General features: G+C 53.4%; 1 protein-coding gene across 1 annotated transcript; it reads right to left on the minus strand.

Annotated features, from left to right (window-relative positions):
* Positions 1–615: 615 nt before the first annotated feature.
* On the minus strand, positions 616–17,341 carry Gdf6 (growth differentiation factor 6). The gene is made up of 2 exons (XM_005381831.2): positions 16,884–17,341; positions 616–3,919 (listed from the first exon to the last, which is right to left on the minus strand). Exons 1-2 carry the CDS (start codon positions 17,278–17,280, stop codon positions 2,970–2,972), a joined length of 1,347 nt encoding a protein of 448 aa, XP_005381888.1. The 5' UTR covers positions 17,281–17,341; the 3' UTR covers positions 616–2,969.
* Positions 17,342–17,577: the final 236 nt, after the last annotated feature.

The following is a 17,577-nucleotide window of genomic DNA, read 5'->3' on the forward strand; positions in this document are numbered from 1 at the left end:
CTGACTGAGTTAAAGTATTCAGATAAGCTTTCTGGTGAAGGGAAGAAAGGAAAACAACTTTGGATGGAGTTGAAAACATATGTGTAGGAAAGGGACCTTCTGGGCTGGGAACATATTAATGTGCATGGCTGGGAGTGCTCAGGGAACTTGGAAGGCTGGGGCAGTGGGGTGCAGGGTATAGAAGGAGTGGTAGAAACTGGATTTGATTTGAGCTACCCTGCCTGGCTGAAGAAGACTTATGAATTAAGCTTTTGCACCTCAGTTTCCTCCTCTATAAATGGTCTTTATAATAATACCATCCTCAAAGATTTCTGAGAGGTTTACAGGAGATAATAAATGTCTAGTAACACAGCACTTGACACAAGTTGAGTTCTCAGACTTGCACTTGTACAAGGGTCCCCCAATTTACAGCAAGTAAAAAACAAAAGACTTTGTATCTTCTACTTTCAGTATTCCATAAATGCAAACAGCAATCAGTAATTAAAGAGGCTCTGGGTATGCAGATCAGGTAAAGTATATGCTTTGCATGCAAGAGGCCCTGGGTTCCAAAAGAAACCAAGAAATAATCCAGTTCTTCTTTGGATTCTTGAGATAGTGCAACGAGGCCCAGGCTTGTGAATCTTGTCCTAACAGCTGACCAGGATTTGGCTTTAATCTGGTGAACACATATTTTATTTTTAAAACTTATGAAGAAAAAATACAATGCTCTAAATGATGGATTTTAAAACAATCAGTACCTTTTCAAATGTCCAGTAACATACCGGAACAAAATACCATGGAAAAGAATTCCTCAAGAAATTTTCTCTAAATAGATCCATATACACCAGGCTGAGTTATGAAGGGGGAAATGAGTTTAATAATAACTATTAATCAGAATGAGTACCATCCAGGAAAGGCATATTATAAAAAATATTTGAATATTAATTGACCTCTGGTAACTTTAATTTTGTAAATACTTGTAGTGAGGTAGGCAGTTTTTTTCAAAAAAAAAAAAAACTCTCCATTAGACAGACTTAAAATTTTGTAATAATATTTAAGAAAATGATAACATTATGAAAGAATGAAATATCTGATTAATGCTTAACTTTGTACAACTCAAATATAAACTTTAAAAATATTAGAAATTATAACATTTGAGTGCATATAATGTTTTGTACATTAAGATGAATTGCATGCTGTCCATTTCTTCTTTGCACTTCCAGTCACCTTAAATAAACAAATATATACAGCCTTAACAGAACAACAGTGCATCCAAAGCAAATGTGCATTTTAAATTATTTCTCCTGGCCAAGTCTCTTTTTCTTCTTACTTAGCATTTTTATATTAGCATTTATTATCATTCCCACTTCTTCTTTGACAGTTTGGATTTCTCTGAACCAAACAAGCAACAGGTTTAGCTGGGGACAGAGCAAACCTCTTAAGATAAAGCAAAATTTTTTGTAATGGTTGTACAGGTTCCTCTGTTTAAACCATTTCATGGTCAGACATTAGGAGGAGACTCATTCTTCAAAAGACCTCATGGGCAATGTTGGAAAATAATACTGCTGCAGACTAGGGGGAAAGATCATATTTTTGGCTACCTGGGAATGGACGTTTCTATTTAGATATATATTCTCCTCCCCACTTTCTCTCCCTCTCTCCCTCTGTCTCCTGTTTCCTTCCAGAAGATGAATTCCATCCCTGCCCCTTGCCTTGCTGCCCGGTCCCCAGTCCTCCATCCCAAGCTCAATGTAACACTTGGCTCTTTTCACAGTTTCTCATTACTAAGTTTTAAAAACATGGCCTAACCGGTAATTACAATCTAAAACAATTCTTTTAGGGGAGCCCTGGGCTATTGCTGACTGGTAATCTTTCAGGAATGTCAGTGAGAGGGGAGGCAACATAGATGTTCAGAAACTTCAGAGACAAGGGTGGTGCCGCCCCCTCCATCCTCCCCTTCCCGCTGGGGCCTGCTCCCATCCTCCCTTCTACTTCTTGGGTCCTTTTCCCCTCTTCGGTCCTTACCTCTTACCTTAATTACATAGCTCCCCGCTCCTACCCATTCGCTTTTTAATTAGAAAATCACCATCCCCTTAGAAGGAGATGTCTGAATTTTGACAAAATCTGTTGAAAGAAATCAATTAGAAACCGACAACTCCAAGAGCTTTAGGGTGGGCTCCCTCTGGCCTGTGCCTCCCCACTGGTCAGAGGCAACCTCGCGGTTTCTTATTATCCTGCAAGGGGCTCCATATGGACTAATTCTTGTCATTCCATCCATACCAACTCCCTCTCCCCTCCAGAAAAAGCCACAGCAAAGGCTGGAGAGAAGGGAGCCCTTGGTGTGTGGTGGAGGTCTCCGTTCCCAGTGCTGCGAGAAGCTAGGGCAGAGTTGGTCCATCCTGGGAACACAAGCGAGAGGGACAGGCCCCCGGGCCCACCTCTTCCAAAACCCTCAAACACCCGATCCTTGCCGGCTTTCCTGTTCCATCCCACAGCTCTCCTAGACACGTCATGGGATAGGGGCTGTGACACAGCTGGAAAGACCTCACCTTCTTACAGAAGTGGAAACAGCTAAGCCCAGATACGCTCACTGATTCCTTCTCCCACATTGCTTCCCTTTTTAAACTTTGTTTTCCAGTTCATGGAGCAGTTGAGAAACAGGTATGCGTCTCCCTTCCCCCCCCCACCTCTCATCAAACCTGGGAGACACACAAAGAAATCCAAAGCCAAAATAATAAGGGGTGGGGGGACGGACTAAAGAAATCCTCCTCTTGTCGCTCCAGGGTGGCCAGGCAAAGTGTGAATCCGCATCTGCCTCGGGGCTGGCAGGTGGAAGGTCTGGGCCGGCTGTGCCCCTCCTCTCCCGCCCGCTCTCCCGTCCCGGCTGCCACCCACCCACCCCCAGCCTCTCCGAGGCCAGCTTCACTCCTCCGCCTCGCTGCAGTCAGGCCTCCCCGCGGTCCGGGGCCAAGGCAGCGGGGAAGGAACCGCTACCTGCAGCCGCAGGACTCCACCACCATGTCCTCGTACTGCTTGTAAACCACGTTGTTGCCCGCGTCGATATACAGGATGCTGATGGGAGTCAATTTGGTGGGCACGCAACAGCTGGGCGGCGTGGAGCCGGGGTCCATGGAGTTCATCAGCGTCTGGATGATGGCGTGGTTGGTGGGCTCCAGGTGCGAGCGCAGCGGGAAGTCGCACACGCCCTCGCAGTGATAGGCCTCGTACTCCAGGGGCGCGATGATCCAGTCGTCCCAGCCCAGCTCCTTGAAGTTCACGTGCAGGGGTTTCTTGCTGCAGCGCAGCCTCGACTTCTTGCCGTGTCGCTTGCCGTGGCGGCTGGCGAAAGCCGTGCGCCGTCGTCGCCGGCCGGGCGAGGGCAGCCACGGGCCGGCATCCGGGGCGTCGGATGGCGGCGGCCAGGACCCCTCGGCGCCCGCAGCCTCGGCGGAGCCCAGCTGCTCACGCATCTCTGCGAACAGGTTCTTGTGCTGGGATCTGGTGAATACCACGAGTAGGGCGCGCTCCTGCGGGGCGCGCACCCTGCGGCCGAAGCCCAGACTCCGCAGGTCCAGGGGCGGCGGCTGCTGGGGTCCCCGCGCGCGCGCCTCGCCCTCCCCGGCGTCCGGCCCGACCCCCGCGGCGCGCAGCTCCAAGCACAGCTGCTTCCCGTGATGGTGGCGCAGAACCTGCCACACGTCGAAGACTTCCCAGCCGGCGGGGGGCGCCCCCTGCGGGTCCAGGGTGCGCGCGTCCAGCGGCTCTGGCGACAGGCAGCGCGACAGCTGCACGCGCAGCGGCCCGGCCGGTGGCCTCCAGGGCGCAGCGGGCGCCTGGCGATAGAGCCGCAGCTCCGCGCCCACCAGCTCTTCTCTGTCTGAGAGTGTGGACACATCAAACAAATACTTCTGTCTCCGGAGAGGAGAGTGTGAGAGATCGTCTGCGAGATAAAAAATAATTACAGTCAGTTTCACTTAAGGGGGAGATCAGCCCGGTGCTGTCCGGCCGCCCTGGGAGGAAGAGGGCTGGGAGGGGGCAGGGGGCCTGCTCACCCCAGGGCTCCCAGCCCAGCCGGTGCTCCGACCCACACCGGGGAGGCCCCGAACTCCAGGTCAGCCCCGGACTCCGGGGCAGAGGGCGGTGGCTGCAGCAGCGTCCTCCCGGGTCACCCGCACCAGGCTGTGGAACCACTAATGCGCCCTTTGTGGTCAGGAGTCTGGGCTGAGCTGCCTTCCCAGACCCCCTCTGTGCTGGCTTGTTCCCTGGATTGACGTTTGAATGTCACCATCTCCTCTGAGAGGCCATCCCAGACCACCCCGATCTATAAAGTAACCTCTCTTGTGCCTAGCACAGGACCCACCCTGGGTTATTTACTACCCAGCATTTAGGATTATCTGTAATTGCCCCGTTCGCATTTCCTCGCTTATTGGTCAGTCTTGCCCAACACCTAGGGGCTAAGAGGAGGCGCCTAGAGCCGCGGCCCACCAAGACTCAGCGCTGGTCTAACTCGGATACTTCTATAGCAGCGATTCTTACTCTGACTACCCTTTAGGATCTTCTGGAGGAGTTTAAAACTCCCAGCTGGCTTCATCGAACTGACTCAACATCTAAGGCTCCAAAATGATTGAAGGGTGCAGGAGGACTGCGGACTCCCTGGCCCGTGATCATATTGCTCCCCATGGGGAGTTCTGCTGAGGCATTTGGACAGAGTGAAGGGCTGCTTTATGGCACTTTTTTTTCTTTTCTTCTTCCTTGGCAAGAAATAAAAGAGCACTGAGCCTTTCAGAAGAATGGGGTAAGGAAGAAGATCCTGCAGTCAATGAGAAATAGATACACTTGGAAGTAGAAAACCTTAGCCACACACATTTACACACATACACACACACACATAGACACTCACCTCTCTCTTCCCCCACCACCCAATTTGAACCTCTTGTTTTACAACTAATCCTGAAGTTACTTTTTGAGGGGGCTTTAAGTGAGGAAAAAAGAAATATGGGACCCATAGAGGGTAGCAGGCTTTAAAACCCACAACAAATTCTTCAGGACCAAGGCAAAACTGGACTTTTTTTTTTTTTTTTTTGGACACACTGGTGCATGAAGCCAGCCCCACTTCGATGTGCAAGGCGGAAAGCTAACCAGATTTTCCTGGGCTGCTTTCTCATAAAATATTTACAACCCAGCAAATACAAAAATCCCCAAAGCCCTCAGCTTTCCCCAGAAGCTAGTAAAGCCCGGGTGGATTTTAATAGTAAAAGTGTCACTGGGTCCCAGGCCGGACCCTCCCAGCCTGTCCAGATGTAGCCCCAGGGCAAGAGCTTTGGAGCCTCAGCCACACCGGTCAGTCGGTGCTTGGTGCTGGCCGCAGGGCCGGCTGGCCCTCTAACACACAAGCCCTGACCTGAGAGGTAGCTGAGAGAAGGGTTAGAGAGGTGAAAAGAGAAAAGCCGCTGCAGGCAGTTGATTTATGGAAGCCAAGGCCTTCAAACTAGCCAGGGTCACACTGAAACCAGGGGGAATTCAGCCCACTTTCTTTTCTTTCTGCAGGACACTGCTGACTCTGCTCAGCCACCGCCCAGATATCTGGACCTATTGCCTTGGGCTTCACTTTGCTGCCTCTCTCAGAACTAAGCCTGTGATGAGAGGGACAAGCCTTGAGCATTTGCCGCACTGATGTTGCGAGGGTGGACACAGTTGTAACCTTTACTTTATCCACATGCTCACAGCAGGTTTGCAAGGTAGGTAGGAACCCCTGTTGTTCCCATACTGCCAATGAGAAAACCAAGGCCTGGAGGAATTAAGTTAATTCCCAATCTGACAGCAGTACGTGGTGAGGCCAAGATCCAGAATGTGGTATATTTATTTGCAGAATTGGGGCATTTAGTCTCTAATCCCCATTGTCTCACCAGTGTAGTCCATCACAGGACTGGCATTTGAGGGAAGAGGAGCACAGTCCAAACTACATGCTAAGCCTGCTAGGAATAAAACCTGGCTCCCTTAGGATAACTTTTGAGGTACTGGCTAAAAAGCATCAGGCAGGTATAAAGAGTATTCATTGCTTTCTCAAGCAACATAGAGAAATCAGCTGCCTTTGCTGTCATTCTTCTTTCTCTTTTTCTGAAGTATGGGCTAATAAAAGGTCAGTCTCCACGGCTGAGTCAAAACTCAGGCATGCACCTGCAGGGAAAGGCCTCTGCTGATTCTACAAACTTGGGGCCTCTAAGGATCTTTCCCACTTAACCAGGTAATTCTCACCCTTTCCAGAGCTCGGGGAAGAATACACTAAGGCCTTCAGTTTCCATCCTGCTCCCTTCTCCCCCACAGCTGTTTCACTCCACTCCTCTGAGGGGCCTCACTTGCGTGCATGTGGACATTCTAGCCCACAGATCCTGGCATCCCAGGCCTGCCAGTGCACACATATCTCAGTGGCGGGGTCCTCTCTAGGGAGGAGAGGCCTAATCAAGAAGATGTCCAGGACTTGGAAGTGGGCTCAGGGGTATTGGGCAAGAATTCTTGTGACCCAGGTACCTAGAGGTTATTCTAAGATAGTGATCTTCAGTATCACTAAACCTACAGTGGTCCCTAGATCTACAGCATGAATGTCACAGGGGAACTTCTTAGAAATGCAAATTCTCCCAGACCCTACAGGTTTGAGGGGTGTTTGTAGTAAGTTGCTAGAGGGTGCTGATTCTTCTAGTACAGAATTAACACTTTGAGAACCACTAGTGTAGGCAGTCATGTCTGCTAAGCCCTGGATTTCCCAGTGTGCAGGGAAGGGCAACACTGAAGGAAAGACAAAACAAGTTCCTCAAAAGCACCAGGCCCAAGGCAGGGTCTAAGGGGTGTCACTAAACACTGTATCTCTCCAGTTCTTTCCTGGCCCCCAGCACCATCCTCACATTTTTTAATCCTTTCAATTTACACATTTTCTTACTGGGTCTCCAGATCCTGTAACCCCTAAACAGGGGGTCCCAGAAGGTGGCTGCCCCCACAGCGCTCTACAGAACACATTCCCTGCCTGTCTGGACCTGCTTTGGAGGCACATATCTCAAAAACATCCCAGAGGAGGCATCAGCCTGGCAAATGTGTATGCCACCATGCACTGTGACCCAGCAGATGGACACTTCGCCTGCTGATCTGGCATCTCAAAGCCCTGCAAGGCTGCCATGGGCCACTTGTGGGCAGGACACTGGCCCTTCCCACTACCTTGCACAAGTCTTCTTCCCACTAAGCCCTCCATAAATGAGGGGTGGTGATATCAAGTGACTAGGAATGTGCACTTTCCATTTCAAAGTCCATGGCCCTTTCCTACATCCTGATGCACCCTATGCTCTAGGTTTTTAAGTTGAAAATGATCAGTAACACATCATGGAGCTTTATGTTTTGCTTTTAAGTTGCACCCACCTACTTTGCCATAGTGTATCTCACACGCCAGCTAATTCAGTTTTTGCTAGTAGTAGACACATTACCCTTTCAAATAGCAATTGCTAGATTCTTTGTCTTTATCTTCTTTCCCCGGGAGGTGGGTAGAGAAGGAGGAGGAGGAGGAGGAGGAGAGAAAGGTGAGAAGGAAGAGATCGCTGGTAAGTCTAAGAAAATCCTTCATAAGTAGGTCGGCAAGTTGGCTAAAGGCTGAGAGCCTTTCATACACTTCTGTACACACATACTTCTGTACAATCACACTTCTGTACACACACTTTTGTACACACATTGCTGTGCACATATACTTTGGAAATTGAATTGATTAAAATAAATAGGTGGGAAAGGTTAGTCAAAGAGTGCAACATTTCAATTGGTCATAATGAAATAGAAGTTAAAAAGACAAAAATTTAATTAAAAAATAAAGAAAGCAAGGAAGGGAAGAAAGAAACTACTTACAAGTAGATACTACTGTGCCCATTTTAAATGCAGAAACTGGCTTAGAAAGGTAAAAGCACCTGTCCACGATCACAGTAGTCACGAGAAGAACCACAGAAGCAAATGTCAGAGCCAAAAGGAAGACATGACCAAGACGCCAAAGACCCAACACCTGGAAAACTGAGCCCTAGATGGGTGGCCAGGAAAGGAACACTCCCACACAGCAGGCTGCTTTCCTGGGGCTACCCTGCAGGGGATTTCCCAAACTCCCGAACTCAGCCCTGCATTCTTCTGAAACATCCCTGGGATACACACACAGGAGATCTCTCTTGAAGGTCCTGTCACTCTCCAGTCCCAGGGTGCACCGCAAAGCTCCAGTTCTCCTGACCAGCAAGGCTCTTCCCCACAGACTCTGGACTCCAGTCCTCTGATTTCATGATGATACTGGATGGCTACTGGCAGGACTGCTGTCCAGACCCGACCTGTGTACTTCCAGAGCCTGGCCACGCCTCCCACCCAAGTCTTCCAGAGGCAAGACTCTGTGAATCAGACAGTGGCTCAGAAAGAGATGAGATGGTGGGCTATCCCATCCCCTCCTATAGGCAGGAAGTGTAGAGGACTGGGATAATCACCCATTTTTGCAAAGGAAAATCTCCAGATCTTCGCAGTTAAGCCTTGCCCCACCCCTACCCTGCCAGAGTTTGTCAGGCACGTGCTCAGAGGCCCAATGGCCTCTCACTACATCCTTACTGCCAGCGTCCAACTGAGATGGCCTCCCGGCTGAACACATTTATAAAAGAGGAAACGGAGGTTCTAAGAAGTATCTTGTCTGATGTCTTGCAATTCGTAAGAGACGGGCCCTTAAGTTTCTTACCTACAAAATAGATCTAATAACACCAGCTCACACAGCCACTAAAGGGGACAAATGAGACAAGATGTGGGCAATTTCTGAAGATGTTATACAAATGTTACTAATGAAAATATGCACCAAGTATAGGAACTCAGACTCTAACAGACATAAATTTCACCCCTGATCTTGACTCAGTGGCTGGGTGACCTTGGGTAGATTAAGTCATATAATATCTCCAAGCATCGTATGCCCCATCTGTAAAGGGGAAGAACCACTTCTACCTTGCAAGGTAGAATCAAGGGACATGGCAGTGCAGGGTGCACAGAAAACCCCCAATAAATGCAGCCAATATTACTATAATCACCTGTGTCCCGCTAGGGGCAGGGCACCTGTCTTTCTCCTGGTCTCCTTGAAGAGATACGGTCCAGTCCTTGGCCTCCCTTGAGGGGGGAAGGCACTGCTGGGCAGTATGGGTAAAGAAAGCACCAGTGCCTCTGGTTCCTGCTCATCTGAGGTTCCAGTGAGAGCCGAGGCTCATCAGCACCACAGCCTTGCCCCTATGATCATGATCCTCCTCAGCCCCTTGATGTCCTTGCTGATGTGGCTGTCCCCTCTGCAATGCCAGGTGACCCTGACCCCAATCTCATCAAGGACTGGGCCCTTCTTGGAGTGTGGGAAGCAAGCAGTGCTGGCCCATGTACTAAACCAAAAAGTTCTCCGGCTGGCTAGATGCAACCTCAAGAGGCCTCGAGTTTCCTCTCTCTTGGCTTTGGCACACTTTTGTGCAGAGCAGGTTCTCGGTGGGGAATAGTAGTATTAAGATATCCTGCAGCTTCCTCTGACAAAGGGCCACTGGTATGTAGGAGGGGACACGGTGCAGGAATGAATGCCCCACGCAGTTAGGAAGATCCCCTTGGTAGGTCTGCAGCCTGTGCCTCCTCCCTACACATCCACTGGCCCAGTTTTACTTAGTTTCCTCAGCGTCTTCTCCAATGCCCGCCCTGCCTTTCTCAGATTCTTTTCTCCTTGCAAAGAAATGAAGGGCCCAAGGAGAATCCATCCTCTCTTTCTCTGTGAACTTATTTTCCTTTCGAGCTGAGCCTCAGCCTTGTAGACCCCATGGACTAAGTGAGCCTGGATCCCACAGAGTAATCCAGTGTCAGCACAGCATGCTCTGGGTCAGCATAGAGCAAAGAAGCTCTGGAAGGAAGAAAGAAAAGGAACCTCAATTCTCACCAGACTGAAAACATAATAACTAAGCAAGCTGGGCCCCGGAGCCTCAGCACAGCCTTTGGAAGGGTAACTGCAAGGGCCCTGATTTCTGGGCCTCATTGACAAAGCAGTTTGCACGCACTTAGTGAAAATACTCAGGACCAAGAGCGATAGCTTTTGCAGATGGAGGCTAAAAAACCAGAGAACAGCCAAGACCAAGGACGCAACTAAATTAAACAAAAGCTAGCGCACCAAACCCCAGCTCCCATCCGTGCACAATGAGTCTGCAGCCTGCGCCAGGGCACCCCAGTCACAGCCCTTTCCCTGGAGCTGCCTGTGCAGGGCCTGCACCAGGCCAGTTGCTGGGGGTGGTCTTCTCTGCACTGCTAACAAGAAGGGTCGCCAGGGAACCCGGGAGGGCCACAGAGGGCCTCTAGGAAGTGAGCTGGGGAAAGAGCCTCAGTCAGGTAGCAGTGAAGGCTGGAACATGATCCTGCCGCTGTGCTGGAGCGCTCAGATCAAAAGCAGAAGAAAAAGTGTCCATTTTATGCGGTTTCTCCTCTCCAACCAGTCCAGAGCTTGCAGGTGGGGGCAAGGGTTCAAACCCGCGTGTAGTCCTGGGCAAAATACTGGGCTCTCACCGCCCGGGGGTCCTTCGCAGGAGAAACCGCAGTGATAGGGTCTTTAAGTGCTGGACTGGGTCCAGACTCTGAAGAAGGGTTCTATCGCTGCAAGCCCACTCTGAGCAGCCGATCCTGGTCTGACGTCCCTGACTTCCCAAACAATATAGCAAAGTGAAATTCTCGGTGTTCGCTGTGGACCGTAGTCTAGTATTTTTCAATTTCCCTCCCCGGCAACCTCAAAGCTGCACTCCGCTGGCAAGTGGAGCAGGGGCTGGGCCAACCTGTCCGGAAGCCAGCTTTGAAGAACAGAAGCAGGATTCCCCCTGACGCTTGCGGTATTTAGGGATGCCCTCCGCTGCCACCACCAATGCCTACCCTTCCGGGCTGCCCCGTTCCCGCCTTCTGCCCCTCTCCACCAGGCCAGCCCGCACCTACTTGCGCCGGAGGCCCGCCCTCTGCTCTCTCTCGCACGCCCACTAGCAGGTCCCTAAACGGTGCCCCGCCCCCACGCGCCCCGGCCACTCGCAGCGCAGCGCGCGCTTCTCCGCAACGCGATCCAGCGCCGCGGCCCGCCGCGGGCCCCCGCCAAGCGCCTGCATCTCCTTACCCTAAGCGGACCCAAGGCTCAGCACCCCGTAGTACTTTAGGAGGTCCTGGCAGGCAGACCAAGGCAACCCCGGAACACACAAGGCCAGTGGGGGCCAATTTAATTGCAGTAAACTGGAGACGCTTTAACTTAGAGCCCAAAACAAACAGCTGAGGGTTGGGATGAGAGTGGGGAACTTCAAGCCAGGCGAGCAATGAAGCAACACTCACACCTTCCACCCTTGCTCCTCGCCCAAGAAGGAGCTCAGCTCTGCCCCGACTGCTGGCCCCTCACAAGCGTCGTTGAACCCGGGTCATTCAACACCCAAAGGGTTATCCAGCTAATGCCTTCCACCTCAGGTGAAAGCCCCAGCAGTCCTTGTTGATTTGCTCTGGGTCACTGGATGCGAGCAGCAAAGTCCCTCTACAACCCCTTCCTTCCGCCCTTGCCCCAGGAAGATGTCACCACCAAGGAGAAGGTGTATCAGCACCCCCAAAATGCCAGCTGGAAAAAGCAAAACAACAACAACAAAAAAAAAAACCAGGTTGCTCTAGGGCCTCCGTCAATGCAGCGCCCCAGGGGGTCCTGGCGATACGTGTGCTCTCTGCTTCCTAGACAGTGCTTTCGTGTCCTGATTCAGTTTGAAGGGTGGGATTCAAAGGCCTGTTAGGGTCTGTGGCTTGGGTGACCTTTTTTTCCTCAAGTGCAGAGACGACGCGGATATTTGAGCTCAACTTCGACCCCCTCCCCCACCAGCCACTCCAGGGCACGCGCTCCCAAGGCCGGCGAGGCTCGCGGAGGAGGACAGCTCTGCCCTGACCGCTGGCGCCTCAAAAGCATCGTTGGACCCGGGTCATTCAACACCCAAAGGGTTATCGAGCTAATGCCTTCCACCTCAGGTGAAAGCCCCAGCGGTCCTTGTTGATTTGCTCTGGGTCACTGGATACGTGCAGCAGTCCCTCTCCACTCGCTTCCTTCCACCCTTGCCCTGCGTCCCTCCGAGATCGCCAAGAACCCTGGTGCAACCTGCGCTCTCCCAGGGGAAGACGCTGGGTGTGTGGAACCTCTCGCCTTCTGCTGTAATAGGGCTCTTCAGGCCTTAGGGATGGAGGTGACCTTCACTGGTATTTAACAAGCCCATGGGCAAGCGGGTGGTTTGTGGCCTTAGCTTGTCCGAATCATTCCAACCAGGAGAGCAGAAGGAACCTCTAGTTTAAGGCTTGCTCCCGCTTCCCCTTGGCTTTCCCGGGACCTTCGGGTTCCCGGTTCAGGAGGACCCGGAACCTGGACCGCCGCGTGCACGTGAACGTTTAACCCGCCCCTTCCAAGGCTGTTCCCTCTTTCCGGGGAAATAAAGCCTAGATTGGAACCTTCTGCCCGGCTTCCTCACTGGGCCGTCTGGTCTGAATTAGTGTTTTTATAAGGGACTCAAACAAATCGAATACAAGGTCACCAAATAATTAACAGTTGCGAATTCCCTTCGTCCCCATTAAAATACTTCCCTGCTTATATTTCATTTTCCGTTTGCCAACGACAACAGGGTCCGGGCAAAAGCGCCGGCTCCGTTGATTACACTACTCTGTGGCCCAGTTCTACCCAGAACCCCACCGCTTTACATAAACACGATGTACCAGACAAACTTCAATGGCCGCCCAGCAGCCAGTCTGCCCCGCACAGTCCAGCCCCGCCACCAGAACAAGAAGACCCAGAAGGTAAGGGAGAAACCAGAAAGCAATCAGCAGCAGAAGCTCTCGAGAGCCGTCTGTAGGGGGTCAAGTTCCTCAAGGATGTTCCGATCTCGTTTTTTGGGTTTTATCTCCTTCTCACTGGCTCCTGTCTGGGCACGCTATTGTAACAACAAGGGTTAAAGAGTATTCGCTTTTCAAAGTCATCTGGAAACCTAGCTCACAGCGAATTCTTAGACTCCTTGTGCCTCCCTCATCTTTGGGAGTTTCCCTTCTGTGGCGCTTCTCACAAACGACAACAACTCCAGGTCTGAGCACTCCTTCCTGCAGCCCCCTGCCTCATTCTCCTGGCCTTCCTCCACCCCTCCTCCCCTGGATCCCTCAGCCCAATTGAATTCAAGAGGTTCTGATTGTCCCTTTCCCCAGATCCCAGAGCTGGGAGCCCAGGGCTCTAGTACCAGTGGTCTTTTAGTGAATGATTTCAGGAGCTGACTGTATCTTCGCAATATCTAATCCAGTCCACTCAAGTCTTATGATTTCACCAACACGCACTTCCTCCTCTTTACAGATCTAAAATCACTTTTAAAGCATGACACGATGGCATTTTAAAAGATCGGGGATCAGGCAGTTGGTGCCTCTGCTAAAACGGGTACAGGAAAAAGCCAGGCACAACACAAATTGTGACCCTCCAGTCCAAAGGTCCATGAAAGCTCCTAAGTACATTTTAACAGACTACAGAAGAATATTAGGCCATGAAGAAAATCTCATTTTTTCACTTCTTGTCACCACCTTTTGAAGCCTCCTTATCCTAGGAGCTTTGTGCACTCAGTTAGCTTCAGGGTCTAGAATATTACGTGAGTAGCCTTGAGCAACTTGCTTAACCCCTGTCTTCCTAATTCACCTGCAAAATGGGGTAATTACGGCACTGCCTCTGGGAATGGCTGTAAGACTTAAATGAGATAGTTCCTGTGATAGATTTTAGCACAGTACTTGGCCCACAGTAAAAGTTCAGTAAATCTTGGTTAATATCATTAACCCTAAATGTTCAAAGAGTAAACCCAAAGGGAAGGATTTTTTTTTAAACTTGCAATGAGACCACCTTGTGGAAGGTTGGGAGAGGTGGCAAGGGGTGGGATGGTGCAGAACATGCTGTCTTCTGCGTGCTGGACCACTCTTCCCTCACTCTGAGAGGACCGTATCTACACCCTGCCATTCCCACCCCCTGCTTCAGGTATAACTAACTCTTGAGTTCCCAGGTAAGGAAAACGCCTAGTCTGGCTTGGGAGCTCCTTCTCTTTTCTTTGCTCCTCCCCTTAGAGCAATCCTAGCTCCTCTGCGCCAAGCGCACCACCGTCATCAGCGATTTAAACGTCCTCGGGGCAAGGCGCCAAGTTAGCACGACTGGCCCAGCTCTGGGCTGGCCCCTGCTCTGTCCTCCTTGCCCAGCCATCTCCAAGATGGACTGGGGGAGGGGACGTTGAGGGGTTGGCTCAGCAAAGAACCCCCACGTGAGCGGAGCGGAAGTCCTCGCCAGGCGCTGGGGATGCGCGGCTAGCGGGTCCCTTCCATCACGGGAGACTAGACAGCGTTTGATGTGTTATGACATGAACCCTCAATTAGATCGCTGAGTTGAAACACTCCAATCAGGGCCCCGATGCTAAGCAAGCCCCGGAAGGTCCAGCCCGAGGTCACCGCCGGTGACACATCAAATCAAAATCAGTGAGAGGGAAAGTGAGGCTTTCCCTTTATCAAGCTGGGGCTGCAGCCAGCAGCGCACCCCCTCCTCTACTCGCCCCTCCAGCGGGCGGCTCCCCACTCCTTCGCCCCTCGCGCCAGTGCGGCCAGCTGCACCAGCCACCTAGCTGCCTTTCTCCGCGTTTTTTGGGGGGGAATCTGGGGGGCGTGGAGGCGGGGAGACTCTGACGCTGCCGTCAGGGTGATCAGGCAGCATCTCCTCAGTCCGTGAACGGCCAGCAGCCCCAGCCCTCGACGACGCTCTAGGGTGGAAGCCGGACGTCTGGATCTCCGTGTGGCTGGCCTAGAGACCTTGGCTTGGGAACAGAGGCCCCCCCAATCTGGGCGCGCAGCCAATCCCTCCGCTACCTCCGGCGCCCTGGGACTGCAGCGCAGTGCCCAGGGATGGGGAGGGGGGCGTGCAGGGCAGCCTAAGGTGACGCACGAGCCGTGTCTATGAGCGACCTGGCTAGGGCCCTCAAAGACACCGCTCCCTTTTGCCTGAATTCCGAGGGCTTCCACAAACATCTTAGAGGAGCTCGCAGCGTCCCTTGGTCCTATGCCAAATTCACGGGGCTCTGCGAACCAGTTAGGGTTGCCTGCTTGGGGGGAGTGGAGATTCTTGCCACTTCCTGGGAAAAGAAAATGAGCGCCCACTGCCTGCCAGCCTAGGCCTCCAGAATTCGTCCCTTGGGAAAGGGCCCCTGAGCAGTTTCCTTTGGGCTTCCTGAGGCTCCCCTTTGATGAAGGCAGCAGAAAAGGCACAGGGCCAGCGGAGGATTGGATGGAGGGCAGACAGTCCTGGCAAGGTTGGTGCGAGAGGGTGTGGGCCCCAGGCGAGGACACAGTTGCAGCGCTAAGAAGAAGCCACGTGCCGCTGCAAAGATGACCTTAGTGGTCCTAAAAACGTCATAAAATACCCGGCATTAATTTGCTGTCGGGATCTTTCAGCAGCTCATAACCCGCTGACCTCGGGCTGCATCCCGATGATCTTGGGCAGGACCACGGCCGGCCGGGGAAGGAGAAAGCCAGGGAGAGGGCCTGGGGGCTGAGGACCTGCTACGGTCTCTGAAACGCTTGGAGGAGGCACTGAGCACTCAAAGCAGCCTCCTGCACAGGAACGCCGGCACGGTCCGGTTCCTGGGCAAATTCCCACTTTCACTGACCTGGAAGTGTGAGATCAGGAACCATCCAAGTGGAGGAGCTGAGTCTGGGGAGGATGGAGAGCGGCTAGCTGCCTCTCTTGGATCTCCTTCCTTTCCTCTCAACAAGGTCCTCCCTCCTTTCTCCTTCCTTCCCCTCCCATCCCTCTTTTTCTACTTTCTTCGGTATCATTGCCTGTCTCTCCTCTTTAGGGACTCCCCAACTTCTGAGGCCGGAGGGAAGGGGAGGCAGGTTTCTGGAGGTCACTGGCCACGCTGCAGACTCGCGGTGGTGGCAGGACCAGGAGACGGGTTTGCGCAGACAGGCACACGTGCACCCGCTCGGGCAGAGGGGAGCGAGGGGTGGGGCCCAATACAGAGAGCGGCGATCAAGTTGGACGGATAGGCACGCGCATGCACTCCCGCGCACTAAGTACCAAAACGCAGACCTAGCTGTCCTCGCCCCAGGCTACGCCACCTCGATGCCGCCTGCCTGTGGGAAAACGGCTCAGGTTATGGCCTCCGAGACACCCACTGTGTGGGTGAAAAAAAAAAGAAAACAGGGCGTGCCAGGCGAGCACTGGGCTGAGATGGGCACACCCCGCACGGGCACGCGCGGCGCTGCCTAACGCTGCTGGCGGCCTGGCTCCCTCGGCAGCCCGACTAACCTGCTCCGGAGACACCCGAGCTCGGGCTGCCGACTGCTCACTCACGCCTGGCGGCCAGCCGGCTCGCCCTGCTGGCTCAGGCCGTGGACGGCGCATCCCGCACAACGCAGAACCCCAGACACCGGATGCATCGGTCTCGCCCTGACGGTTCTCCACCCCTGGTCTTCTGCCTGCCACTTCTCTACGCTTCGCTTCCTCCACTAGCTAGCAGACCCGCGGCCACCACTGCGAGAGACGAGGGAGGGAGGGAGGGAAGGAGAGGGAGGAAGGAAGGAAAGAAGGAAGGAAGGAAGGAAGGAAGGAAGGAAGGAAGGAAGGGAGGAAGGAAGGAAGGAAAGGAGAAAAGTAGACTTGCAGACTGGAGCAACCTCTGCAGCCGCACTGGGAAACTTACTGGGACTTGACAAAAAGAGTTTAAGAAAAGTCAAAAAGGCGAGGTGTCCAGAGTGGGAAGGGAATTCACAGCCGCAGCCTCCTGCCAGCAGCTGGAGCCGCGCTCTGGCCGCGCAGCTCCAGCCCGGAGGAGTCGGCTGCCCTTGCCACTCACCTAGTCCTCTGTCCACAAAGCTCGTGATCGTGTTCGCTGACTTGGAAGACTGGAAGAAGCTGGCGTTGATGCCCAGCCTCTCGGCGATGGAGTAAGTCCTGTAGATGGCCAGCATGTACTCGTGGGGCACCACGCGCGGACCCCGGCCGGGCGGCTCCTGAGCCGCGGGCTCGTCCTCAGGCCGCCCCGGCTGGGGCTCCCGGCGCTCCTGGGGCGCCCGGCCCGCCGCGCTCTCTCGCGGCGCCCGCGGCACCTTCCCTTCCCTGCGGCTCCTCACGCTCTTGGTGGAGCCCAGCTCGGCGGACGAGGAGGAGATGGAAGCCTGCTGGAAACCGGGCAAATCCCACAGGAAACTGATGAGGAAGACGGCGGAGAGCAGGACCCGGGGGGTATCCATGGCGCGCGAGGCGGCCGCGCGGGGCGCAGGGGTTGCGGAGCGGCTGGACAGCGGCGGGGGCCCGGCTCCTCGCGCGGACTCCGAGTGCGAGGAGCCGGGTCCCAGCCACACAAACCCCGGCCCGCCACGCCCCCTCCCGCCCCTCGCCGGGAGGGGAGGGGGAGGAGGGGAGGGACGGGGTGGGAGGAGAGGCCGGCGGTGCGGCCGGAGGTGTGGGGAGAGGGGCTGCGGGTGACGGAGTGGCAGGAGGCGCAGCGCCCCCGCGGGACGCGCGCGGGGTTGCGGGGCGGGGAGCGC

This window comes from Chinchilla lanigera, unplaced genomic scaffold (genome assembly GCF_000276665.1).
Source record: "Chinchilla lanigera isolate Chin_1 unplaced genomic scaffold, ChiLan1.0 scaffold00016, whole genome shotgun sequence".
Lineage (NCBI taxonomy): Eukaryota > Metazoa > Chordata > Mammalia > Rodentia > Chinchillidae > Chinchilla > Chinchilla lanigera.

Coding starts and splice junctions, on each gene's coding strand:
- Gdf6 (XM_005381831.2), bottom strand. CDS start 17,280: ATGGATACCCCCCGGGTCCTGCTCTCCGCCGTCTTCCTCATCAGTTTC. Junction 3,920..16,883: donor CTTTGTGGACAGAGGACTAG/GTGAGTGGCAAG, acceptor TTTATCTCGCAG/ACGATCTCTCACACTCTCCT.